General features: G+C 44.4%; 1 protein-coding gene across 4 annotated transcripts in view; it reads left to right on the top strand.

The window, feature by feature from the left end:
- The first annotated feature begins 2,088 nt into the window (after window positions 1-2,088).
- svep1 (sushi, von Willebrand factor type A, EGF and pentraxin domain containing 1) overlaps window positions 2,089-27,756 on the top strand; it is a 144,971-nt gene continuing 119,303 nt past the window's right edge. For all 4 annotated transcript variants that reach the window (XM_064940347.1, XM_064940345.1, XM_064940346.1 and 1 more), the window contains exon 1: window positions 2,089-2,631. In XM_064940347.1, the coding sequence (XP_064796419.1) occupies window positions 2,089-2,631 (543 nt within the window). The remainder of the gene's footprint in view (window positions 2,632-27,756) is intronic.

Here is a 27,756-nt window from a genome sequence, read left to right as displayed (position 1 = left end):
TGTCCCGGCCACTGAGCTGAAGTGAAGCCATCTTACTTATCTGGTGAGTGTGTCTGCGTCCGAAATGGCACCCTATTCCCTTTATAGTGCACTACTTTTGACCAGTGCCCATAGGTAATAAGGTGTCATTTGGGATACACCTTATGACGTTGCCTCCTATTCCCATTTGTCAGACTAGAAGTTTCCAGTGCTGTTAAGACCAATGGGTTTATATGGGCTCCCTCTCCAGTCTTGGCTAATGATAGGGCCTCTCTCTCTCTCTCTCTCTCTCTCTCTCTCTCTCTCTGTCTCTCTCCTCCCTCTCTCTGTGTCTGTGTCTCTCTCTCTGTGTCTGTGTCTCTCTCTCTGTGTCTGTGTCTGTCACTCCCCCCTCTCTTTATGTCTGTCTGTCCCCCCTCTCTCTGTGTCTCTGTCTCTCTCTCTCTGTGTCTCTGTCACTGCGTCTGTCCTCTCTTACTCTTTCTCTTTCTCTCCGGTGGGAAAGTTTAGCCTCTGTCACTCCTCTGTTCTACTTTCTAACACAGAACTTCTAAGTAATTTATTCTCTATGACCATTCCAGTTCCACAACATCCAATTTTCCTCCTGATATTGTCTGTCCCTGAACAAGAACCTTCTTGAGAAGGGGGGAGAGGGAGGAGAGGAAGTGATGGCTACAACGGGCATGAGGATTTGATGAAGCACCGATTCCAGAGTACACCGTATCTCTGATCCGATGCCCTCATCTATCTCTTCTTATATCTCTCTAACTGATCCACTCTTTATCTTTATCTAGTAAACATTGTCTATGTACATTTTTACCCCTCCCTCCCTCCCCCTCCCTCCCTCCCTCCCTCCCCTCCCTCCCTCCCTCCCTCCCTCCCTCCCTCCCTCCCTCCCTCCCCCTCCCTCCCTCCCTCCCTCCCTCCCTCCCTCCCTCCCTCCCTCCTCCCTCCCTCAGTATTTCTAATTCAGTCGGTTCTGCTGATGTCTGCTGTGTGAGATGGTGTGACTGTGTCTGTGTTTGTGTGTGTGAGAGAGAGAGTGTCAGGGGCGTCCTCCTGCCAGACATATGGACTTGATCACAGCCGCCTGGTGCTGATGTTTTCTTTGGGAATGTTGACATGCTGACAGGCAAGACGCTCCACTGACATAACAATCCTAGTTAGAGAGCGAGAGAGAGAGAGAAAGAGAGAGGAGCGAGGAGAGAGAAAATTAGAGACTGAGAGAGAAGAGAGAGAGAGGAGAGAGAGAGTGACATAGAGAGAGGGGAGAGAGAGAGAGAGAGAGAGAGAGAGAAAGAAAGAGAGAGAGAGAGAGAGAGAGAGAGAGAGAGAGAGAGAGGGGAGAGGGGGGGAGAGAGGAGAGAGAGTGACAGAGAGAGGGGAAAGAGAAAGAAAGAGAGAGAGAGGGGTGGGGAGAGAGACAGAGAGAGGGAGGGAGAGCAAGAGCAAGAGCAGAGAAGAAGAGAGGAGGAGAAAATATAAAATGTACTTCACGGCTGTAACTGCCCCTGCCCCTTTTCCCACTGTATCTCTCTCCTTCTCTCTCCGTGTCTTTCTCCCTCTTGCGCTGAACTTTTTTCATTATTTTTTTTTAATGATTTTGGGAGAGGGGGGGAGAGGGCCATTTGAAACCTGATTGGGTGCTGGAGCATCACACACACAGGAGCCTGAGGGCAAGAAACTAAGAGAGAGACAGAGAGAGAAGGGATCAGCTGTAGCTTCTCCTAGCGGGACAGACAGACATTTCACTGTAACTGCTCAGCCACACGCCCTCTCCAGTCAGCGCCCTCCCTCGCTAATAGAAAGACCAGATCAGGACTCCAACAGAGAAGAGGAGAGACAGACAGACAGACGGGGCCACAGGACAACTATTTCATCATCATCACTGGTGCTATTCTCTTTTTTGGAAGTGCTTTTGGAGAAATCCTCGTGGAAAAATTCTGCCTTGCCTGGTATCCATGTTGCAGTGTGGCTGGAGACAAATGGGAACGTAGGAAAACACCATCATCAAATACTTGTCGTCGTCACTACTGGACATCCTGTTTCAAAGTGTTTTATAAGAACCCTTACCTCTGCTGACACCTGGAGCTGACAGGACAGGACAGTATGTCTACTGTAAGGAACCCAGTGTCTATGTGGAACTACATCTTGCTTCTATGGAGCTTCCTGGTTAGTAGGACTTCAACCTGGCCGGCTTCGGAGCAACAGCTACACCATCTCAGCTCCCTCCGCTACGGCTCCGGACCCCCAGCCTCTCCGGCCCTCAACCTCACCCTTTCTGAGAGCGCAGAGTCCAAGGTGGAGCGCCTGGGCCAAGCCTTCAAGAAGAATGTGCGCACGCTCCGGGAGAAGAGCGCACGTCTGGACCTGGTGTTCCTGGTGGACGAGTCTTCCAGCGTGGGGGCCAACAACTTCCTGAGCGAGCTGCGCTTCGTACGGAAGCTCCTCTCGGACTTCCCCGTGGCCCCGGAGGACACGAGGGTCGCCCTGGTTACGTTCTCATCCAAGACCCACGTGGTGACCCGGGTGGATCACGTCAAGGCGCCGAAATCACACCAGCACAAGTGTTCTCTGTTTAACCAAGAGATCCCTGCTATCACCTACAGAGGAGGAGGGACCTATACCAAAGGAGCCTTCCAACGGGCTGCGGTGAGTGTCGATGCGTGTGCGTATGCGTGTCAGTGTGTGTAACCTGGATTCTTATGTGTGTGTGTGCGTGTGTGCGTGTGTGCGTGTGTGCGTGTGTGTGTGTGTGTGTGTGTCTATACCAGATTTGCATGTATGTGGGTTGTGGGTGTGTATCCATCTCAAATTCGACATCACTGATTGAAGTGGATTTAACAGGTGACATCAAGAAGGGATCATAGCTTTCACCTGGGTTCACCTGGTCAACCAATGTTATGGAAAGATCAGGTGTTTCTCATGTTTTGTTCATTCAGTGTATATTATAGTGAGCTATGTCAAGAATCCAATATATACAGGGCTTTCGGAAAGTATTCAGACCCCTGGAACTTTTCCACATTTTTTTGTTACATTACAGCCTTATTCTAAAATTGATGAAATTGTTGTTTTTTTCCCTCATCAATCTTCACACAATACCCCATAATGAGAAAACAGAAGCAGGTTTTTAGAAATTTTTGCAAATTAATAAAAATAAAAACGGAAATATCACATTTACATAAGTATTCAGACCCTTTGCTCAGTACTTTTTGAAGCAACTTTGGCAGTGATTACAGCCTTGAGTCTTCTTGGGTATGACACTACAAGCTTAGCACACCTGTATTTGGGTAGTTTCTCCCATTCTTCTCCACAGATCCTCTCAAGCTCTGTCAGGTTGGATGGGGAGTGTAGCTGCACAGTTATTTTTAGGTCTCTCCAGAGATGTTCGATCAGGTTCAAGTCCGGGCGGGCCACTCAAGGACATTCAGAGAGTCGATCCTGACTAGTGTCCCTGCCTCTGAAAAACATCCCCACATCATGATGCTGCCACCACCATGCTTCACCGTAGGGATGGTGCCAGGTTTCCTCCGGACGTGACACATGGCATTCAGGCCAAGGAGTTCAATCTTGGTTTCATCAGACCGGTGAACCTTCTTTATCATGGTCAGAGTCCTTTAGGTGACTTTTGGCAAACTCCAAGAGGGCTGTCATGTGCCTTTTACTGAGGAGTGGCTTCCGTCCGGCCATTCTACCATAAAGGCCTGATTGGTGGAGTGCTGCAGAGATGGTTGTCCTTCTGAAAGGTTCTCCCATCTCCAAAGAGGAACTCTGGAGCTTTGTCAGACTAACCACCAGGTTCTTGGTCACCTTCCTGACCAGGGCCCTTCTCCCCCGATTGCTCAGTTTGGCCAGGTGGCCAGCTCTAGGAAGGGTCTTAGTGGTTCCAAACCTCTTCCATTTAAGAATGATGGAGGTCACTGTGTTCTTGGTGAATTTCAATGCTGCATAAATGTTTTGGTACCCTTCCCCAGATCTGTGTCTTGACACAATCCTGTCTCGGAGCTCTACAGACAATGTCTTTGACCTCATTGCTTGGTTTTTGCTCTGACATGCACTGTCAACTGTGGGACCTTATATAGACAGGTGTGTGCCTTTCCAAATAATGTCCAGTCAATTGAATTTACCACAGGTGGACTCAAATCAAGTTGTAGAAACATCTCAAGAATGATCAATGGAAACAGGATGCACCTGAGCTCAATTTTGAGTCTCATTGCAAAGGTCTGAATACTTATGTAAATAAGGTAATACATTAGCATAAAAAAATGTTTTCACTTTGTCATGATAGAGTATTGTGTGTAGATTGATGAGGAACATGTTTTTATGTAATTCATTTTAGAATAACGCTGTAACGTAAAACAAAATGAGGAAAAAGTCAAGGGGTCTGAATACCTTCCGAATGCACTGTACATATAAAGTGGGTAAAATACTATGTATTGTACAAACAGATGTACAATCTTAATTTGAGTCAGTTTGCTACAGCAGGAAAATAATCCTGCAGGAACAGGAAATGTGAATAATTATATGGACATTTTTTTTCCCGGGTTGATACATTTTTAGTTTTTGGAAATCTAGAAAATATTAGCCTTTTTAAACCTCGAATACACTACATTTTTGCATTTCCTGCTGTGCAGAAAAACGATCAGCGTCAAAAGATCCTACATCTATAGTGTAGCTGCCTCCAAGGTGCAGGGGGTGGCTGGGGTCCTTGATGATCTTCTTGGACATCCTGTGACACCAGGTGCTGTTGATGTCTTGGAGGGCAGGCAGTGTGCCCTCGATATTGCATTGGGCTGATCGCACCACCTTCTAGAAAGCTCTGCGGTTGATACAGCCCGACAGGATGCTCTCAATGGTGCACCTGCAGTTTGTGAGGGTCTTAGGGGCCCAAGCCAAATTTCTTCAGCCTTTAGCTGTTGCACTTTCTTCACTACACTATCTGTGTGAAGGGACAATTTGAAGTCGTCAGTGAACTTGAAGCTTTTGACCCTCTCAACTGCTTCTCTGTGGATGGGGGCGTGCTCTCTCTGCTGTCTCCTGGAGTCGACGATCAGCTCCTTCGTTTTGTTGGAAGTTGATGGAGAGGATATTTTCCTGGCACTGTTCCGCCAAGGCACTCGCCTCCTCCCTGTAGGCTGTCTCGTCGTTGTTGGTAATCAGGCCTACCACTGTTGTGTTGTCTGCAAACTTGATGATTGAGTTGGAGACGTGCATGGCCACGCAGTCATGGGTGAAGAGAGAGTAAAGGAGGGGGCTGAGCACGCACCCTGTGGGGACTCCGTGTTGAGGATCATAGTGGCAGAGGTGTTAGTTCCCTACCTTCACCAGTTGGGGTCGGCCTGTCCGGAATTCCAGGACCCAGTTGCACAGGCATAGGTTCAGACTCAGGGCACTGAGCTTAGTGATGATCTTGGAGGGCACCATGGTGTTGAAGGCTGAGCTGTAGTCAATGAACAGCATTCTTACATAGCTATTCCTCTTGTCCAAGTGGGATAGGGCAATGTGTCATCTGTGGATCTTTTGGGGCGGTATGCAAACTGTAGTGGGTCTAGGATGTCAGGTAAGATGGAAGTGATATGATCCTTAACTAGCCTCTCAAAGCACTTCATTATTACTGAAGTGAGTGCTACGGGACAATCGTCATTTAGATCAGTTACCTTCACTTCCTTGGGCACAGGAATGATTGTGGACATCTTGAAGCATGTGGGGACAACAGACTGGAATAGTGACAGATTGAATGTGTCTGTAAACACTCCGGCCAGCTGGTCTGCGCATGCTCTGAGGACGCGGCATGGGATGCTGCCTGGGCCGGCAGCCTTGCGAGGGTTAACACGCTCAAATGTCTTACTCAAGTCAGCCACGGAGATCGGGAACATACAGTCCTCATGAGAAGTGTGGGCCCACATCAGCGGCTCTGTGTTGTTTTCCTTGAAGAGGGCGAAGATGGTGTTTAACTTGTCCGGAAGCGAGGCGTCGTGGTTGACTTTCAATTTATAACCCGTAATTGTTTGGAGTTCCTGCCACGTGTCTTGTGTCTGAGCCATTGAATTGCGACTCCACTTTGTCTCTATACTGACGTTTTGCCACTTTGTTTGCCTTACAGAGGTCATAGTTGGTCTGTTTGTAGATGGTCCCAGTCACCTTGCCGTGCCGTGGTTAAATGCAGTGGTTTGCACATTTGGAATTGGGAGACAGAGTGTCTCAGAGTGGGTATTATTGTTATCAATTATAACACTGGAAATTAGTAGGATGGTGTAGCTGTTGCTCTAAAGCCGGCCAGGATGAAGTCCTACTAAACAGGAAGCTCCACAGAAGCAAGATACAGGTCCACATTGACACTGGGTTCCATACAGTTGTTGGGGTAGGTTCTTTGTTCCTTGTCAATCATTGGCTTATTGGTGAAATCAGCAATCAGACAATATATTCTTTAAGTATATCAATCAAACCTTTATTAATGCAATTGCAGATGGAAGTTGACAACAGAAACACAGCACGCTTGTGGAAGTTCTGCAAAATAAAACAGGTCAAAGTTGCTTTAATATACTTGCAGTCAACCCCTAGTGATGTAACTGCCTACGTCAACACCTTCTACTCATGAGACCAAGCCCATGCATATACAGTTATACAGACTTGCAGGAGAAAACAATAGTCCAGGGTTTTCTAAGGGCTCAGCCTTAATTTTCCATTCCCGTGTGGCTTACAGTGGTATGTCTGGCTTGTCACTTATCTATTTACTCCCCTGCAGGGGTCTGTGTCTATGTGTCTCTTTTAGCCTTGAGGCGCTTTCTCACAGACACCCTGTTTTGACTGCAATGGCTCACACATGTGCTCAGAACATTTCTTATAAGGTGCAGAGACTAGAAAATAACTGTGGAACAGTATTTAACCTTATAATGCATATATTACTAATCTGTGGTCCAGGAACCTATACATGTAGTGGGGAGGGTCTTATAGCCCTTCCCCTTCTATTAATACAACATAAGCATAATAAATTATTATAATACATCAATCATTTGGTGCAGCCCTTATCATGACCCCAAGGTGACCCCCATCACAGTAGACATACTGTCCTGTCCTGTCAGCTCCAGGCGTCAGCAGAGGAAAGATTTCTTATAAAATACATTACAGTAAGTGAGTGTGTGTATGCGAGCGTGCATGTATGCGCCCATTCGAGTACCAATGTAAATACCTTTTCCATACTGAAGCCCGGGGCCCTCGGAGCCTCTCATGACCGAAAGGTTTTGAACCGTGCCACTGTCTGTGTAATGGTACTGATGTGCAATTACATGTGTATTGTAGTAATTTAGCAGACACTCTTATCCAGAGTGACTTACAGTAGTGTTCATACTGTTGCATGTGAGGGTGAGATGAAAAGATTGGTCAAGCAGGCAGGCAGCAGATGTGCAGTGCGTTTTCTTTCTCCATAGGTGGTATACATGCCATAGGTTTTGAACTATCAATGAGCAATAGCAGTAGCGAGGCATGTGAAGGTGAGACAGACAGAGATCTCAGCAGATGTCTACAGATGTCTACAGGACCAGATGGCACCTTACTAATTCACATTGACGTTTACAGTCTGTCTGAGTATGACTAACCCTTGTCTGAGAGAGGAGGACTGTGTCCCAAATGGCAACCTATTCCCTACGTAGTGCACTACTTTTGACCCGAGCCCTATGGGGAGTCGGGAGCACTATATAGAGCACAGGGAGCCATTTAGGATGCACTTGAGATGTTGGAAAATAGACCTTCTATGATATATCATCTTTTATCTCTGCTGCTCTTTTATACTGCTACTTCAGCAAGTCCTACTGTCGTTGCCAAGACAGCACAAACAGATTTGGGACGAGGGTAAATTTAGCTAATCCCTCTTTTGGAAAAAGTACTGCTGAATAATGTTTTCCATTATTTAAAAAAAATCTTTAACACCATATAGCATTGTTAAATATGCCCTCGCTAACGGTAATCTGCAAGGGCATCAGGTTGTCACGCTATACAGTTAGCCTAGCAAAGTGTTTGGTAAGGTGTGTGTGTGTGTGTGTGTGTGTGTGTGTGTAATTGATAATGGATGTAATAACAAAGCCATATATCATTCCATTGGCCGGTCTGGCTGTTTCTGAGTACTGCAGAAAGCTGGGATCCATTACTGAGAGAGAGAAGGCTTTTCCTGGTCCAGTGTAGAGAACGACAGTGCTGTTCTTCAGGATATTTCTCTACATTTTAAGATGACTGTCCAGAGGGAGGAGATAGAGGGATGATAGTGAGGGATGAGAGATGGATTTTTTTCTGGTAGATTTTTCTGTCCGGGTCGACAGGGCTCTTCATCGGGCTCTCTCAAAATGTGCAGAGGGCTGAGAGAGCGATGAGTCGGATGGATATAGAGGGAGTGTAGATGTGCATATGGAGATAAATTGTTATTATTGCACACTGACAGTAGATGTAAGGACCGTGGGGTTTGTTAAGGACATCATCTCATCTCAATTATGGTGGTTCAAGATTTACTATATTTTCAAGTCAGTTTAGTTTATAATAAGTTTAGCTGTTTTCCATTCCATGTGTGTTTGCTTGTGTGTGTGTGTTTCAGTGGCGGTCGAAGCCGTTTAAGATGAGGGAGTCTCTACTTTTGTCTAATGTTAAAAAAACTCTACGCACAGCTTACATCGTTGTCACCATAATACTAATTTTCCCAGTCGGAGCTCAGTTGTCTTAAATGCACTGAAGTCGGAAGTTGGAGATTTCCGAGTTCCCAGTACTAAGTTCCCAGTTGTTTTTAACGCGGAAATAATCCCAACCCATACTAGCAATACAAACTAACTTTCATAGCTAGCCAACATGCATGAATCTGCAGGTAGCGAAAGCTAACAAACTAGGATCAATGTTAGCTAGCTAGAGATACAAATAATATTACTACACATCATACACGTAACGTTATCTAGCGAGCCAGCCAGCTAAAGTTAGCTAGCAAGCTAACAGTACACTTTAACTTGAAATGAAAACAACTGAGGCAGACGGCACGGAGAGGTGAGGGGAGTGGTTATTGAGGGGAGATATCTTGCAGCCCGCTGGCTCCACCCCCAAGCCTTATATGGACTTCCTGCCCCAACGAGGCAAGGCTGTGGATCGATAAGCCAAGGTATGCTTGTGGATAAAGGAGGAAGCAGCCTGCACAAAGGGGCAGAGTAGGAGAGAGACAACTGTGTTGTGAAGAGTGGGAGAAGAGAGAGCAATATCTGTGAGATTACCTGTCGTGACCTGGACTGTCGAACTACTGCCCATGTGTACCAGACCGGATTGGATGAGGACCCGAGTGTGAGGATTACCCCTGGAAAACAGAACGGACAACGAGAACGGCTTGTGGACAGTGAGATGATTGGTGAATTTCCCCCTCTTCCCCAGTGTACCAAAATCCCTAAAAAACTCCCCATTTGCATTCTATTTGTGCTACTGGTGCATGTTTTGTTATTGAACTTGGTGACGTGGAAACCCCACACCCTTGAGCCTGCTACACAACTTTCTGACAAAATTAGAAACGTATAATATCTGAAAATGTAGCTAGCTAGATTCCCTCTCTGTCATTGATGTCATAGCTGCACTTAGCTTGAAGATGTAATCCAGTGACAGGTGTTTTATACAACAGCCTTCTGTGTTCTCTTTTCAAAGCCCTCTGCATATTTGCAATCAAACGCCAGAATTTCTCCATCTCCTTAGCTATCATACTCTACTTCCACCAGGCATTCCACTGATTTAAAAACTCAAATAACTTCTTCCGTGACAACAACACTGTTGATCTCCGTTTCAGAAGACTCTATAATGCCTGGTTCAATGAAAATGTTTTTACTTAACCTCTCTAGGCTAGGGGGCGGTATTTTCACGTCCGGATGAAAAGCGTGCCCAAAGTAAACTGCCTGCTACTCAGGCCCAGAAGCTAGGATATGCATATTATTAGTATTGCATTCTTAGTATTTTTAGTAGTGCATTCTTAGTATTAGTATTTGGATAGAAAACACTCTGAAGTTTCTAAAACTGTTTGAATGATGTCTGAGAGTATAACAGAACATTTTTGGCAGGCGAAACCCCGAGGACAAACCATCCAGGAAATGTACTTTTTTGAGGTGACAGTGTTTTCAATGGGTTTCTATGTGGATCTAGATTTCTAAGGTACTTGCTTGCAGTTCCTATTGCTTCCACTGGATGTCAACAGTCTTTAGAAATTGGTTAATGTTTTTCCTTTGTGTAATGAAGAAGTAGGGTTGTTCAGAACGAGGGTCGAGTCTAGTGTACTGTTGTGATTGGGGCGAGCGACCTGAAAGCTCGCTCCAATTTGTTTTTATCCGCTATTGAAAGCAGTTCGTCCCGTCTTTAAATTTTATCAGTAATTTACATGAAAAAATACCTAAAGTTGTATTAGGAAAGTTGTTAGAAATGTTTGGACAAAGATTACAAGTAACTTATTAGATATTTTGTAGTCATGTTGAGCGAGTTGGAACCGGTGTTTTCTGAATCAAACGTACCAAATAATGGACATTTTGGAGATATAACGACGGAATTAGTCGAACAAAAGGACCATTTGTGATGTTTATGGAACATATTGGAGTGCCAACAGAAGAAGTTCTTCAAAGGTAAGGCATAAATTATATTGTTATTTCTGAGTTTTGTGTCACGTCTGGCGGGATGAAATATGATTGTTTGTGTTTGTTTGATGGGGTGCTGTCCTCAGATAAATACATGGTTTGCTTTCACCGTAAAGCCTTTTTGAAATCTGACACCATGGCTGGATTAACATGAAGTTAAGCTTTATTTTGACATATTGCATGTGCATTTTCAAGAATGTTAAATATTTACAATTCTGTAGTTTGAATTTGGCATCCTTCACTTTCATTGGATGTTGGTCAGGTGGGATGGTAGCGTCCCATCGAGCCTAGAGAGATTAAATCAGGCATTTCCTCATTGTCTGATTCATTTTCAGAGTCAGAGAAAGTCACCATGGCACGATCATCCTCTAGAAAGTGGAGAGCAGTAGCAACACTTTTGCAGTTCTTAAGGGTATTTTCAAAAAATCTGAGGTAGGAAATATTACCTACACATACAGAACAGCTCATGTTATAGACAGAAGTATGCTACATGGCTGACCAATCTGAACTAATCTCTCGGCATGTCCAGCCCATCCATTATCTCAGGCAATCATGGCGAGCGGGAAGGTTCCTGACTTTTTCCATGGCTAAATCAACTAGGCTTGTAATTTAACAATTGTATCCGTATTTACAGATGGCATGCAAGTTTATTATTAAGGCACATAAAAGTTCACATGTTCAAGAAGTCCTTTTGCCCAAAAATGCATTTTGATTAAAAAAATACATATTTACATTCAAATACTGTACCTCTCCTGTACGACATACGCCTAGTTTCCTTAAATGAGTCACATATTAACTTCATAGTCTACTAGCTACTAGAACTAACACATTAGTAAACCTGCAACAATCATGTGGTACAGTGTACAGTGTACAGTCAGCAGCAAACAGTTTAGCAGTTCCACCAGAGTGTACCGGTGACAGTAATATAATAATAAAATGCGGTTGGCCATTGTGGCTGGGACCTCGGATTGCCCAGGACTTGTGGCTGTCTAGATCCCTGCTGTTTGTTGTTTTCAATCTTCCCTGTGACCTGCCCTGTCTGGAACTGCTATGTTGCTACCATGACAAACACCAAAGCCACTGAGAGAAACGTTGAGGACAGTGGTGTCTCTCTATCACAGGTGAAGGATATTTTAAACAAACAAAAAAGTTTGACAAGCAGTTGTTAGAACAACAAGAAAATAACTTCAAGTGTTTCATCCAAATACTGGTGGAGTCAACTAATAAAATAATGGATAACCTGACCAAATATGTCCGGGACCTGAAGAACAGTTTGCAGTTATCCCAGGGTCAGCTCAATGAGTTTAAACAGGAGAACGGCAAGATGACAGCAATGTGTAAGTCATTGAGAGAGGACATCAGTTCTATATGTGAATCCATAATAACAATGACAGAGAAATCAGATTATTTCGAGGGGCAATCGAGGCGGAACAACATGGCTATGAACGGAATTGCAGAATATCCACATGAGACCTGGACGGGTTATGAGGACAAAGTGAGGGAAATAATCTCGGAGAAACTGAAGATGGACCACAGGAAGATTGAGGTGGGGCACGTCCACAGAACTGGAAAACCCACCACCGGACCAGGTGACCAAGGCCGATTAGTGGTCAAGTTCCTGAGGTTCAAGGACAAGGTAGCTGTTCTGGAAAGAGCCAACACGAATGTATATCTTCCTCAATGAGGACTATCCGGAAGCTGTGTGCAAGAAGAGGAAAGAACTTGCAGCCATGAAAGCGTGTGGTGACATTGCTTAAATCTACTACATCTAATTTGACAGGCTCATTGTCCACCCTCCCTCCTAAAAGACTGGAAGGGATGAGGGAGCCAAGCCTATGGGTTTGTAGTTTCAACCCCGCTGCACACACACACTTACACACATCAACTGATTAATGGTCTGGTGAATGTATATTTATTTTCTAGCTTTGTTTACTCTTTTCCATATTATGTCTATCTCTGATAAGCTACCCAGAAAAGAGATGAAAATAGTCCATATTAGTATAAGTATACTATGAGTATACTATAAGTATACTAAAATAGTCCATATTAGTATAAGGTTAAAAAATAAGGTTAACTTCTTGGCACACCCATCCCGTTAGCGGGATCATTTTCGTCAACATCCACTGAATTGCAGAGCGCCAAATTCAAATTAAATTACTAAAATATTTAATTTTCATGAAATCACAAGTGCAATATAGAAAAACACAACTTAGCTTGTTGTTAATCCATCTGGCGTGTCAGATTTCAAAAAAGCTTTACAGCAAAAGCTATCCAAGCGTTTATGTTAGGACATCTCTCTCAGCAGACAAAACATTAGAAACAGCTAGCAGCAAAGTAGATTGGTCACAAAAGTCAGAAAAGCGATAAAATGAATCACTTACCTTTGATGATCTTCGGATGTTTGCACTCACGAGACTCCCAGTTACACAATGAATGTTCCTTTTGTTCGATAAAGATGATTTTTATTTCTAAAATACCTCCATTTGGTTGACGCGTTTTGTTCAGAAATCCACAGGCTCGAGCGGTCACAACGGGGCAGACGAAAATTCCAAATAGTATCCGTAAAGTTCGTAGAAACATGTCAAACGTTTTTTATAATCAATCCACAGGTTGTTTTTACAATGAATAATCGATAATATTTCAACCGGACCGTAGCTTTTTACATTTACATTACATTTAAGTCATTTAGCAGACGCTCTTATCCAGAGCGACTTACAAATTGGAGAATTCACCTTCTGACATCAGTGGAACAGCCACTTTACCATAGTGCATCTAAATCATTTAAGGGGGGGGGGTGAGAAGGATTGCTTTATCCTATCCTAGGTATTCCTTGAAGAGGTGGGGTTTCAGGTGTCTCCGGAAGGTGGTGATTGACTCCGCTGTCCTGGCGTCGTGAGGGAGTTTGTTCCACCATTGGGGGGCCAGAGCAGCGAACAGTTTTGACTGGGCTGAGCGGGAACTGTACTTCCTCAGTGGTAGGGAGGCGAGCAGGCCAGAGGTGGATGAACGCAGTGCCCTTGTTTGGGTGTAGGGCCTGATCAGAGCCTGGAGGTACTGCGGTGCTGTTCCCCTCACAGCTCCGTAGGCAAGCACCATGGTCTTGTAGCGGATGCGAGCTTCAACTGGAAGCCAGTGGAGAGAGCGGAGGAGCGGGGTGACGTGAGAGAACTTGGGAAGGTTGAACACCAGACGGGCTGCGGCGTTCTGGATGAGTTGTAGGGGTTTAATGGCACAGGCAGGGAGCCCAGCCAACAGCGAGTTGCAGTAATCCAGACGGGAGATGACAAGTGCATGGATTAGGACCTGCGCCGCTTCCTGTGTGAGGCAGGGGCGTACTCTGCGGATGTTGTAGAGCATGAACCTACAGGAACGGGCCACCGCCTTGATGTTAGTTGAGAACGACAGGGTGTTGTCCAGGATCACGCCAAGGTTCTTAGCGCTCTGGGAGGAGGAAACAATGGAGTTGTCAACCGTGATGGCGAGATCATGGAACGGGCAGTCCTTCCCCGGGAGGAAGAGCAGCTCCGTCTTGCCGAGGTTCAGCTTGAGGTGGTGATCCGTCATCCACACTGATATGTCTGCCAGACATGCAGAGATGCGATTCGCCACCTGGTCATCAGAAGGGGGAAAGGAGAAGATTAATTGTGTGTCGTCTGCATAGCAATGATAGGAGAGACCATGTGAGGTTATGACAGAGCCAAGTGACTTGGTGTATAGCGAGAATAGGAGAGGGCCTAGAACAGAGCCCTGGGGGACACCAGTGGTGAGAGCGCGTGGCGAGGAGACAGATTCTCGCCACGCCACCTGGTAGGAGCGACCTGTCAGGTAGGACGCAATCCAAGCGTGGGCCGCACCGGGGATGCCCAACTCGGAGAGGGTGGAGAGGAGGATCTGATGGTTCACAGTGTCGAAGGCAGCCGATAGGTCTAGAAGGATGAGAGCAGGGGAGAGAGAGTTAGCTTTAGCAGTGCGGAGCGCCTCCGTGATACAGAGAAGAGCAGTCTCAGTTGAATGACTAGTCTTGAAACCTGACTGATTTGGATCAAGAAGGTCATTCTGAGAGAGATAGCGGGAGAGCTGGCCAAGGACGGCACGTTCAAGAGTTTTGGAGAGAAAAGAAAGAAGGGATACTGGTCTGTAGTTGTTGACATCGGAGGGATCGAGTGTAGGTTTTTTCAGAAGGGGTGCAACTCTCGCTCTCTTGAAGACGGAAGGGACGTAGCTCTTCAGGGATGAGTTGATGAGCGAGGTGAGGTAAGGGAGAAGGTCTCCGGAAATGGTCTGGAGAAGAGAGGAGGGGATAGGGTCAAGCGGGCAGGTTGTTGGGCGGCCGGCCGTCACAAGAAGCGAGATTTCATCTGGAGAGAGAGGGGAGAAAGAGGTCAGAGCACAGGGTAGGGCAGTGTGAGCAGAACCAGCGGTGTCGTTTGACTTAGCAAACGAGGATCGGATGTCGTCGACCTTCTTTTCAAAATGGTTGACGAAGTCATCTGCAGAGAGGGAGGAGGGGGGGAGGATTCAGGAGGGAGGAGAAGGTGGCAAAGAGCTTCCTAGGGTTAGAGGCAGATGCTTGGAATTTAGAGTGGAAGAAAGTGGCTTTAGCAGCAGAGACAGAGGAGGAAAATGTAGAGAGGAGGGAGTGAAAGGATGCCAGGTCCGCAGGGAGGCGAGTTTTCCTCCATTTCCGCTCGGCTGCCCGGAGCACTGTTCTGTGAGCTCGCAATGAGTCGTCGAGCCACGGAGCGGGAGGGGAGGACCGAGCCGGCCTGGAGGATAGGGGACATAGAGAGTCAAAGGATGCAGAAAGGGAAGAGAGGAGGGTTGAGGAGGCAGAATCAGGAGATAGGTTGGAGAAGGTATGAGCAGAGGGAAGAGATGATAGGATGGAAGAGGAGAGAGTAGCGGGGGAGAGAGAGCGAAGGTTGGGACGGCGCGATACCATCCGAGTAGGGGCAGTGTGGGAAGTGTTGGATGAGAGCGAGAGGGAAAAGGATACAAGGTAGTGGTCGGAGACTTGGAGGGGAGTTGCAATGAGGTTAGTGGAAGAACAGCATCTAGTAAAGATGAGGTCGAGCGTATTGCCTGCCTTGTGAGTAGGGGGGAAGGTGAGAGGGTGAGGTCAAAAGAGGAGAGGAGTGGAAAGAAGGAGGCAGAGAGGAATGAGTCAAAGGTAGACGTGGGGAGGTTAAAGTCGCCCAGGACTGTGAGAGGTGAGCCGTCCTCAGGAAAGGAGCTTATCAAGGCATCAAGCTCATTGATGAACTCTCCGAGGGAACCTGGAGGGCGATAAATGATAAGGATGTTAAGCTTGAAAGGGCTGGTAACTGTGACAGCATGGAATTCAAAGGAGGCGATAGACAGATGGGTAAGGGGAGAAAGAGAGAATGACCACTTGGGAGAGATGAGGATCCCGGTGCCACCACCCCGCTGACCAGAAGCTCTCGGGTGTGCGAGAACACGTGGGCGGACGAAGAGAGAGCAGTAGGAGTAGCAGTGTTGTCTGTGGTGATCCATGTTTCCGTCAGTGCCAAGAAGTCGAGGGACTGGAGGGAGGCATAGGCTGAGATGAACTCTGCCTTGTTGGCCGCAGATCGGCAGTTCCAGATCAGGCTACCGGAGACCTGGAACTCCACGTGGGTCGTGCGCGCTGGGACCACCAGATTAGGGTGGCCGCGGCCACGCGGTGTGGAGCGTTTGTATGGTCTGTGCAGAGAGGAGAGAACAGGGATAGATAGACACATAGTTGACAGGCTACAGAAGAGGCTACGCTAATGCAAAGGAGATTGGAATGACAAGTAGACTACACTTATCGAATGTTCAGAACGTTAAAACGTAGCAAGAATCTTATTGACTAAAATGATTGAAATGATACAGTACTGCTGGAGTAGGCTAGCTGGCAGTGGCTACGTTGTTGACACTACACTAATCAAGTCGTTCCGTCGAGTGTAATAGTTTCTACAGTGCTGCTATTCGGGGGCTAGCTGGCTAGCTAGCAGTGTTGATTACGTAACGCTACGTTAAAAGAACGACAATAGCTGGCTAGCTAACCTAGAAAATCGCTCCAGACTACACAATTGTCATAGATACAAAGACGGCTATGTAGCTAGCTAGCTACGATCAAACAAATCAAACCGTTGTACTGTAATGAAGTGAAATGAAAATGTGATACTACCTGTGGAGCGAGGCGGAATGTTGACCGGGTTGTTGAAGTTCAATTCGGAAGACGTTGGCTAGCTGTTGGCTAGCTAGTTAGCAGTGACTCCTACGTTAAGGACGACAAATAGCTGGCTAGCTAACCTCGGTAAATTAAGATAATCACTCTAAGTCTACACACTCTATACTACACAATTACCTTGGATACGAAGACAGCAAAGACAACTATGTAGCTAGCTAACACTACACTAATCGAGTCGTTGAGTGTAATAGTTTCTACAGTGCTAGTGGACGTTAGCTAGCTGCTGTGCTAGTGGACGTTAGCTAGCTGCTGGGCAGAAAGCAGTGTAGACTACGTTAGGACGACGAAATACGATAATTACGCAATTATCTTTGATACAAAGACGGCTATGTAGCTAGCTAAGAAGAAATTGCTAAGATTAGACAAATCAAACCGTTGTACTATAATGAAATGTAATGAAAAGTTATACTACCTGCGGACCGAAGTGTAGATGCGACCGCTCGCTCCAACCCGGGACCGGAAACAATCCTTTTTCAATAGGAGAGAGAAAGAAAATGTCTGTTCCAAGCTGTTGCACATGCAAAACTCTGCTGGCACCAAGCCATCCACTGACGCGATGTAATCGTTCTTGCTCATTTTTCAGAATAAAAGCTTGAAACTATATCTAAAGACTGTTCACACCATGTGGAAACCATAGAGAAAGGAATCTGGTTGATATCCCTTTAAATGCAGGGAAGGCATGCAATGGAACAGAGAGGTTTCATGAAAAACAGCTCTTCTTGGTTGGATTTCCCTCAGATTTTCGCCTGCAATATCAGTTCTGTTACACTCATAGAAAATATTTTGACAGTTTTGGAAACTTTAGAGTGTTTTCTATCCTAATCTGACAATTATACGCATATTCTAAGTTCTGGGCTTGAGGAATAGGCAGTTTCATTTGGGTATGTTTTTCATCCAAACATCAAAATACTGCCCCCTACACTCAGGAGGTTAATGAGATCAATAACTTGCTAAAATCAGATACCATTCATACAGTATATTAGATATTTCAAATCAAATCAAATCAAATGTTATTTGTCACGTACACATAGTTAGCAGATGTTAATGTGAGTGTAGCGAAATGCTTGTGCTTCTTGTTCCGACAATGCAGTATTAACCAACGAGTAATCTAACCTAACAATTTCACAACAACTACCTTATACACACAAGTGTAAAGGGATGAAGAATATGTACATAAAAATACATGAATGAGTGATGGTACAGAACGGCATAGGCAAGATTCAGTAGATGGTATAGAGTACAGTATATACATATGAGATGAGTAATGAGGGTATGTAAACATATAAAAGTGGCATTGTTTAAAGTGGCTAGTGATACATTTTTAAATCAATTTTTCCATTATTAAAGTGGCTGGAGTTGAGTCAGTATGTTGGCAGCAGCCACTCAATGTTAGTGGTGACTGTTTAACAGTCTGATGGCCTTGAGATAGAAGCTGTTTTTCAGCCTCTCGGTCGCTGCTTTGATGCACCTGTACTGACCTTTCCTTCTGGATGATAGCGGGGTGAACAGGCAGTGGTTCAGATGGTTGTTGTTCTTGAGGATCTTTATGGCCTTCCTGTGACATCGGGTGGTGTAGGTTTCCTGGAGGCAGGTAGTTTGCCCCCGGTGATGCGTTGTGCAGACCTCACTATCCTCTGGAGAGCCTTACGGTTGTGGGCAGAGCAGTTGCCGTACCAGGCGGTGATACAGCCCTACAGGATGCTCTCGATTGTGCATCTGTAAAAGTTTGTGAGTGCTTTTGGTGACAACCAAATTTCTTCAGTCTCCTGAGGTTGAAGAGGCGCTGCTGCACCTTCGTCACCACGCTGTCTGTGTGGGTGGACCAATTCAGTTTGTCCGTGATGTGTAAGCCGAGGAACTTAAAACTTACTACCCTCTCCATTACTGTCCTGTCGATGTGGTTTGGGGGGTGCTTTTAACACTAATATGTGTGAAATGCTTGATAGTGTATGTGATGTAAACAGAGAGGTCTACTTTTTTGGGGACCTGAATATTAACTGGTTTTCATCAAGCTGTCTGCTCAAGAGGAGGCTTCTCACTCTAACCAGTGCCTGTAATCTGGTTCAGGTTATTAATCACCCTACCAGGGTGTTTACAAACACTACAGAAACCAGATCATCCACATGTATTGATCACATTTTTACTAATACTGTAGAACTTTGTTCTAAAGCTGTGTCCGTACCCATTGGATGCAGTGATCACAATATAGTGGCTACATCCAGGAAGCCAAAGTTCTGAAAGCTGGGCCTAAAATAGTGTATAAGAGTTCATACAAAATATTATGCTGTGACTCTTATGTGGATAATGTTCAAAATATTATGCTGTGACTCTTATGTGGATAATGTTCAAAATATGTGTTGGTCTGATGTGATTAATGAGGAGCCTCCAAATGCTGCACTTGATGAATCTATGAAATTGTTCTTCAGTTGTAAACATGCACCTGTTAAGAAACTGAGTGTTAGAACTGCTGAGGCTCCATGGATTCATGAGGAATTGAAACACTGTATGGTTGAAAGAGATGGGGTAAATAAGTGGATAATAGTGGATAATAAGTTTGGCCGCACATCTGACTGGCTGACTTACTGCAAATTGAGAAATTATGTGAATAAAGTCAACCAAAAGAAGAAGAAACTGCATTATGAAGCCAATATCAATGATATAAAGAATGATGGGGGGGGGACTTTGGAGTACTTTAAATGAAATTATGGGCAGAAAGACATATTCAACTCCATCTTTCATCAAATCAGATGGCTTATTCATCACGAAATCATTTGATGTTGCCAATTATTTTAATGATTACTTCATTGGCACAGTGGGCAACCTTAGGCAGGAAATGCCAACAACGAACAGTGAGCCATTGTTCTCGTGCATAAAAAAAACAGATAATGAAAGAAATGCATTGCAAGTTAGAATTTTGTAAAGTTAGTGTTGGAGAGGTGGAAGAATTGTTGTTATTGATCAATAATGACAAACCTCCTGGCATTGACAACTTAGATGGAAAGCTACTGAGGATGGTAGCTGACTCTATAGCAACTCCCTTTCTTTCATATCTTTAATCTGATCCTCAAGGAAAGTCTTTGTCCTCAGGCCTGGAGGGAAGCCAAGAGTGGTAAAGCAGCCTTTACTGGTTCTAACAGCAGACCTATCAGCTTGCTGCCAGCTCTTAGCAAACGGTTGGAATAAAATGGTGTTTGACCAAATACAATGCTATTTCTCCATAAACAAATTAACAACAGACTTATAGAGAAGGGCACTCAACATGTACTGCACTGACAGAAATGTTTGATGATTGGTTGAAAGAAATTGATAATAAGAAGATTGTGGGAGCTGTATTGTCTTGTGGGAGCTGCCTTTGACATTATTGATCATAACCTGTTATTGAGAAAACGTATGTGTTATGGCTTTTCAACCTCTAACATGGATTCAGAGCTATCTACTGTATCTAATTGAACTGAGAGGGTTTTCTTTAATGGAAGCTTCTCTATTCTCAAACATGTAAAGTGTGTTGTACCGCAGGGCAGCTCTCTAGGCCTTCTACTATTTTCTATTTTTACCAGTGACCTGCCACTGGAATTAAACAAAGCAGGATCATGTGTGTCTATGTATGCTGATGATTCAACTATATACGCATCAGCAACCACAGCTAATGAAGTCACTGAAACCCTTAACAAGGAGTTACAATCTGTTTTGGAATGGGTAACCAGAAATAAACTGGTCCTGAACATCTATTAAACTAAGAGCATTGTATTTGATGCAAATCATTCCCTAAGTTCTAGACTTCATTTGAATCTGATAATAAATGGTGTGGCTGTTGAACAAGTTGAGGAGACTTACTTGGCGTTACCTTAGATTGTAAACTGTCATGGTCAAAACATATAGAGTCAATGGTTGTGAAGATGGGGAGAGTTCTGTCCGTAATAAAGAGATGCTCTGCTTTTATGACACCGCACTCCACAAAGCAGGCTCTAGTTTTGTCTTATCTTGATTATTGTCCAGTCGTGTGGTCGAGTGCTGCAAGGAAAAACCTGGTTAAGCTGTAGCCGGCCCAGAACAGAGCGGCACGTCTTGCTCTTCATTGTTCTCAGAGGGCTAATACAAATACTATGCATGCCAGTCTCCCTTGGCTAAGAGTTGTGGAGAGACTGACTGCATCACTTCTTCTTTTTATAAGAAACATTAATGTGTTGAAAATTCCAAATTGTTTGCATAGTCAACTTACACACAGCTTTGACACACATTTACCTCACCTGACATGGGGGTCTTTTCACAGTCCTCAAGATCAGAAAAAAAATCAAGAAAATGTACCATATTATACAGAGCCGTTTTTGCTTGGATCTCCCATCTCATGTTGCTCAAGTGAACAGCAAACCTGGTTTCAAAAAACAGATAAAGCATCACCTCACAACGCTTCTCCCCTATTTGACCTAGATAGCTTGTGTGTATGTATCGATATGTAGGCTCCGTGTGCCATTTTTTGAAACCTTTATTTAACTCGACAAGTCAGTTAAGAACAAATTCTTATTTACAATGACGGCCTACCCGGGCAAACCCGAACGATGCTGGGACGATTGTGCGCCGCCCTATTGGACTCCCAATCACGGCCAGTTGTGACACAGCCTGGATTTTTAAATTGATGTAGTTCTGTCCTTGAGCTGTTCTCGTCTATTAATGTTCTGTATTATGTCATGTTTCATGTTTTGTATGGACCCCAGGATGAGTAGCTGATGAATAGCTGCTTTCAAAACAGCTAATGGGGATCCTAACAAATACCTATACTAAATACCAAACATAGCATCCCTCTCTGCTCGAGCCGGGTGTTTGAATAGGCTAAACTACCTAGCTGCATTCACTATCTTGGGGCGGCAGGGTAGCCTAGTGGTTAGAGCGTTGGACTAGTAACCAGAAGGTTGTGAGTTCAAACCCCTGAGCTGACAAGGTACAAATCTGTCATTCTTCCCCTGAACAGGCAGTTAACCCACTGTTCCCAGGCCGTCATTGAAAATAAGAATGTGTTCTTAACTGACTTGCCTGGTTAAATAAAGGTAAAATTAAAATATGAAAATACAATGGAATATCTCTTGCTTCTCTTTCATTTTTGAAGAAACAAATGTGTCTTTCTCTCTCTTTGAGTCAACTACTCACAACATGTTATGCACTGCAGTGCTAGCTAACTGTAGCTTATGCTTTCAGCACTAGACTCATTCTCTGATCCTTTGAGTGGGTGGACAACATGCCAGTTCATGCTGCAAGAGTTCTGATAGCTTGGAGGACGTCCTCTGGAAGTTGTCATAATTACTGTGTAAGTCTATGGAAGGGGGTGAGAACCACAAGCTCCTAGGTTTTGCATTGAAGTCAATGTACCCAGAGGAGGGAGGAAACTAGCTGTCCTCCGGCTACACCATGGTGCTACTCTACAATGCTGTTGAGGCTTCTGTAGAACTTCATTGCAAAACACTGTGTTTTAATCAATTATTTGGTGACGTGAATATATTTATGGTCATTTTATTTTAAAAGCATAACTTTTTAATGTTTCACTATAAAAATAAAAATAATTAATCACTGAGGAGGTGGTCCTCCCCTTCCTCTTCTGAGGAGCCTCCACTGGTGTGCATGTGTGTGTAGCATGTAGGAATGTGTCGATCAGTCAGCTTATAACTCATTTTCATAACACACAGAGAGAACAGAAAGTAGGTCCCACAAAGGCAGCTACAATAACAGTAGCCTCTGGCTCTAAAACGACCATGCTTTCTTTTCCTCCGCTTAGTTTCTCTGTCTTTGACTTCATCATCCAATGGATTTGCCTCGGGGTTGCCATGTGTTGGAACCCGGTTTGCCATGTTGGCAGATATCTGTTCTCCTGCTATTACCCTGTCATGGCCAAAATACTGCGCCAAACAGACAGGGGCTGGCAACCTACTGTTAGTCTGCTCTAATGCTGTGCATAATAAGAGGAGTAGATTTCAAAAAAAGATATAATAAAAATTGCAGAGAGAAGAAAAAAAGAGGAGATGGAGAGAGGGGGAGAGAGAGAGAGAGAGAGAGAGGGGAGAGAATTTTATGGATAGTCCCTCCACTTTTCTTCTCCTAATGTTTTTACCTGACTGTTTTTTTCGTGCTTTGCATGAGCTATTCACATCTGCAGCAGAAAATCAGGCCAAAACACCAATTCTGACTAATTTAGCCACTGTCTTAAAACCTCTTAAGGATCCGGCCTTTTTTCTTCTTCTATTTTCGCCTAAAATGACACACCCTAATCTTTCTGCCTGAAGTAAGGATATGCTTATTCTTGGTATCATTTCAAAGGAAACACTTTGAAGTTTGTGGAAATGCGAAAGGTATATAACACAATATAACACAATAGATCTGGTAAAAGATAATACAAAGAAAGTATTTTTTTGTACCGTCATCTTTGAAATGCAAGAGAAAGACCATAATGTATTATTCCAGCCCAGCTGCAATTTAGTGGTGTAGTGGCGTATGTGCAATGTTTTAGACTGATCCAATGAACCATTGCATTTCTGTTCTAAACGTTGTATCAAGACTGCCCAAATGTGCCTACTTCCTATTCCTTTCCCTGCCATCCTTTCTATTTCTCCTCCCCTAACTTGTCTGTATCCCTTCACCCCCCCTCCCCTCAAATAAATTTCAAATTTCAAATCTCTCTCTCTCCCCTCTCTCTTATAGATGTGGGAATGATTTAAACTTTAACCCCACTAGATACAGGAACATTCAAAGCACCACCTTTTACAGACTGTATTCGGTATCTCTATCTATTCCACTAATGAAGCTCAGAAAGTCGTCACACTTCATGGCCTGCCAGGTTCTGTCACAATCGTCATAATAACTGGACCAAAGCGCAGCGTGATGTACGTCCACATGTGCGTCCACATCTTTTTATTACTAGGTGAAACTCACAGCAAAACAAAACAATAAATTCCTAAATCAAACGTGAAGCTGCTATAGTGCTCACAGGCAACTATACAAAGTCAAGATTCCACAAAGCACAAAGGGGGAATGGCTACCTAAATATGATCCCCAATCAGAGACAACGATAAACAGATGCCTCTGATTGGGAACCATAACAGGCCAACATAGAAATATAATTACCTAGACGACCCACCCTAGTCACACCCGGACCTAACCAACATAGAGAATAAAAAGCTCTCTATGGTCAGGGCGTGACAGGTACTCCCCATTCATTACCCATGTTGCATTTCATTGCCATTTCCATCCACACTATTTGGCTGTTCAGGCCCCAAGAGCCCTCCAAAAAATATATATGTGAAGGTGTCAATGTGTGTGCCTGTGTGTGTGTCCAGTGACTGAAGACTATGTGTGTTAGAGAACCTTTGAAGTATCTCAGAACCTCTCCAGTCCTTAATTTAGTCTTGCGAAAGTCTCTCTCTCTCTCTCTCTCTCTCTCTCTCTCTCTCTCTCTCTCTCTCTCTCTCTCTCTCTCTCTCTCTCTCTCTCTCTCTCTCTCTCTCTCTCTCTCTCTCTCTCTCTCTCTCTCTCTCTCTCTCTCTCTCTCTCTCTCTCATGTACAAAATCCCCAGAAGAACCCATCATTTATCAGATGTTTTTAAAACCAATATCACATATTTTGACTGTAATGCGCAACGTGGTTCATAAACTCTGCCGGAGGGCTCGACAGCACTAGGAAGTCAACTCTCTGGAATGTTAATCTCCCATTGGGAGAATGAAGGGGGGGCGGGACATTGACAGAATGAGATCACTATTACATTTTAGCGACTTACAATAGAGAGTGCATCCGTTTTCATATTTTCAACCCTGGTGCCGTGTGCCATGCTCTATGAAATGAGCCCCAACTGAGCCACGCGGTTATATTAGGAGAGTTGCCCCTATGCTACCCGTATACACACACATTAACCTGTTGCGTCGCGCAATCCCGGATCCGGGATTCTATTTATAGCCTCAAGCTCATTAGCATAACGCAACGTTAACTATTCATGAAAATCGCAAATGATATCTTGCTCTCAAGCTTAGACTTTTGTTAACAACACTGTCATCTCAGATTTTCAAAATATGCTTTTCAACCATAGCTAAACAAGCATTTGTGTAAGAGTATTGATTGCTAACATAACATTCAGCCAGCAACATTTTCACAAAAACAAGAAAATAACATTTACCTTTGAAGAACTTCAGATGTTTTCAATGAGGAGACTCTCAGTTAGATAGCAAATGTTCAGTTTTTCAAAAAAATATTATTTGTGTAGGACAAATCGCTCCGTTTTGTTCACGTTTGGCTATGAAAAAAACCTGTATACAGTTATAGCCTCAAGCTCATTAGCATAATGTAACGTTAACGATTTCTGAAAATCGCAAATAAAATGAAAATAATGCACCTGCTCTAAAGCTTAGCCTTTTCTTAACAACACTGTCATCTCAGATTTTCAAAATATGCTTTTGAACCATCGCTATTCACTAATTTGTGTAAGTGTATGCTAAGCTAGCTTAGCATTTTGAGTAGCATTTAGCACGCAACATTTTCACAAAAACCAGATAACCAAATAAATAAAATCATTTACCTTTGAAGAGCTTCGGATGTTTTCAATGAGGAGACTCTCAGTTACATAGCAAATGTTCAGTTTTTCCTGAAAGCATCTTTGTGTAGGAGAAATCGCTCCGTTTTGTACATCACATTTGGCTACTGAAACTAACCGAAAATTCAGTCACCAACAACGTCAAACTTTTTACGAATTAACTCCATAATATCGACCGAAACATGGCAAACGTTGTTTGAAATCGATCCTCAAGGTGTTTTTTCACATATCTCTTCATTGATATATCGTTCGTGGAAGCATGCTTTCTTCTCTGAATTCCATGGAAAAATACTTGCAGCTGAGGTTTGCGCACCAATTTCGGCGCAGGACACCGGCGGACATCTGGTAAATGTGGTCTCTTATGGTCAATCTTCCAATGATCTGCCTACAAATACGTCACAATGCTGCAGACACCTTGGGGAAACGACAGAAAGGGCAGACTCATTCCTCTCGCATTCACAGCCATATAAGGAGACAATGGAAAACGGGGCCTCAAAAATCCTGCTCATTTCCTGGATGCCGTTTCATCTTGGTTTTGCCTGTAGCTCACGTTCTAGGGCACGCACAGAAAATATCTTTGCAGTTCTGGAAACGTCAGAGTGTTTTCTTTCCAAAGCTACCAATTATATGCATAGTCGAGCATCTTTTTGTGACAAAATATTGCGCTTAAAACGGGCACGTCTTTTTATCCAAAAATGATATAGCGCCCCTAGAGTTTCAAGAGGTTAAGAAAGGCTAAAGACAAGGGTTTACATCAAATGTGTTTCTGTCTCCTCTACAAGTGCCATCTGCCTCTTCCATCAACGAGAGGTCATGCAGTTGCTCTTCTTTCATGTATCGTTATACCTGTATAGTAGAAGTCTATGTTCAAAAGCGAGTGAATGAGATTCCAGGGTCGGGATATGGACATTTGAACAAGGGATTTCTGTGTCACGGCTAGTGTTAGGAGAATTTCATACACCTGCCGTTCGTCCTTAATTTGAATCATTTTGCCGTCGTCATTTGCTGACTTGCAGATTCATTCAGGCAGTTTTTCCATAAGCTCGCCATGAGTTTCAGTTCAGTCTGATCCAACCTTTCGTTCGCCTTGGACGCACAGGAGGCGGACCCTGTTCGCAATTTAGCTGTGAAGCCATTCACACCTCCCTTTCTGTATATTCAGTCCAGCTGTCTTCTTCCCCTTCTTTGCATGAGAGACAGTAGCAACCCTCTCCTATTGGATCAGAGGAGTGTTGTACCGTGTGGGGGCCAGGTGATTCGCTGTAGCCCTTAAAGGACCGGCTCATCTAAAAAGAAATATCTGCCTGTTTTACACACATATGGTTTCCTCAACATTTATGTCCTAGCTCAGGGCGTCACTGGAAACTTCTCTGGCTGGCGAAACTGAGATTGACAGGATAGACTCAACAGTAGTGTGTGTGTGTGTGTCTGTGAGTTAGTGTCTGTCCAGGACAGAAGATCAGCGAGGGCATCCATTAGTCTCTGCCACGTAGTCTGATGGTATGTGTAGGCCCTGGAGTTTTTCCTGACCGCATACCCTGTGAGTGACCACAGAAAAACTCCTGGCGGCTGAGTGTGAAGACGATAAGAAATGGACAGTTTCATGCCTATTCTCCGACCACATTTCACCAATCAGGTAACCCCCCCTTCTTCAGTCTCTCACACACTGAACATCCAGAGGTATTCTCTGACCTCCAAGAAAGAGTGATGAAAAACATGGTCAATTGTTGAGAGAGAGAGATAGAGAGAAAGAGAGATACAGACGGAGAGAGAGAGTACAGAGAGAGAGAGGGAGGTACAGACAGAGAGAGAGGTACATACAGAGAGAGAGAGAGGTACAGACCGACAGAGAGAGAGAGGTACAGACACAGAGAGAGAGAGAGAGAGAGAGAGAGGTACAGACAGAGAGAGAGAGGTACAGACAGACAGTGAGAGAGGTACAGACAGAGAGAGAGGGGGGGTACAGACAGAGAGGGGGTACAGACAGTGAGAGAGAGGTACAGACAGAGAGAGAGAGAGATACAGAGAGAGAGAGTGAGAGAGAGAGAGAGAGGTACAGACAGACAGAGAGAGAGGTACACAGAGAGAAAGGGGGGGTACAGACATAGAGAGAGAGGTACAGACAGAGATATAGAGAGGTACAGAGAGAGAGAGAGAGAGAGAGAGAGAGAGAGAGAGAGAGAGAGAGAGGTACAGAGAGAGAGAGAGAGGTACAGACAGAGAGAGAGTACACAGAGAGAGAGAGAGAGAGAGAGAGAGAGAGAGAGAGAGAGAGAGAGAGAGAGAGGGAGGGGGGGGGGGGGGCTTTAGGACACGTGTCTGGAGAGTGACTGTCATCACTGATGTTGAG

Source organism: Oncorhynchus masou, chromosome 27, assembly GCF_036934945.1.
Source record: "Oncorhynchus masou masou isolate Uvic2021 chromosome 27, UVic_Omas_1.1, whole genome shotgun sequence".
Lineage (NCBI taxonomy): Eukaryota > Metazoa > Chordata > Actinopteri > Salmoniformes > Salmonidae > Oncorhynchus > Oncorhynchus masou.
This window is presented reverse-complemented; position numbering and strand designations above follow the sequence as displayed.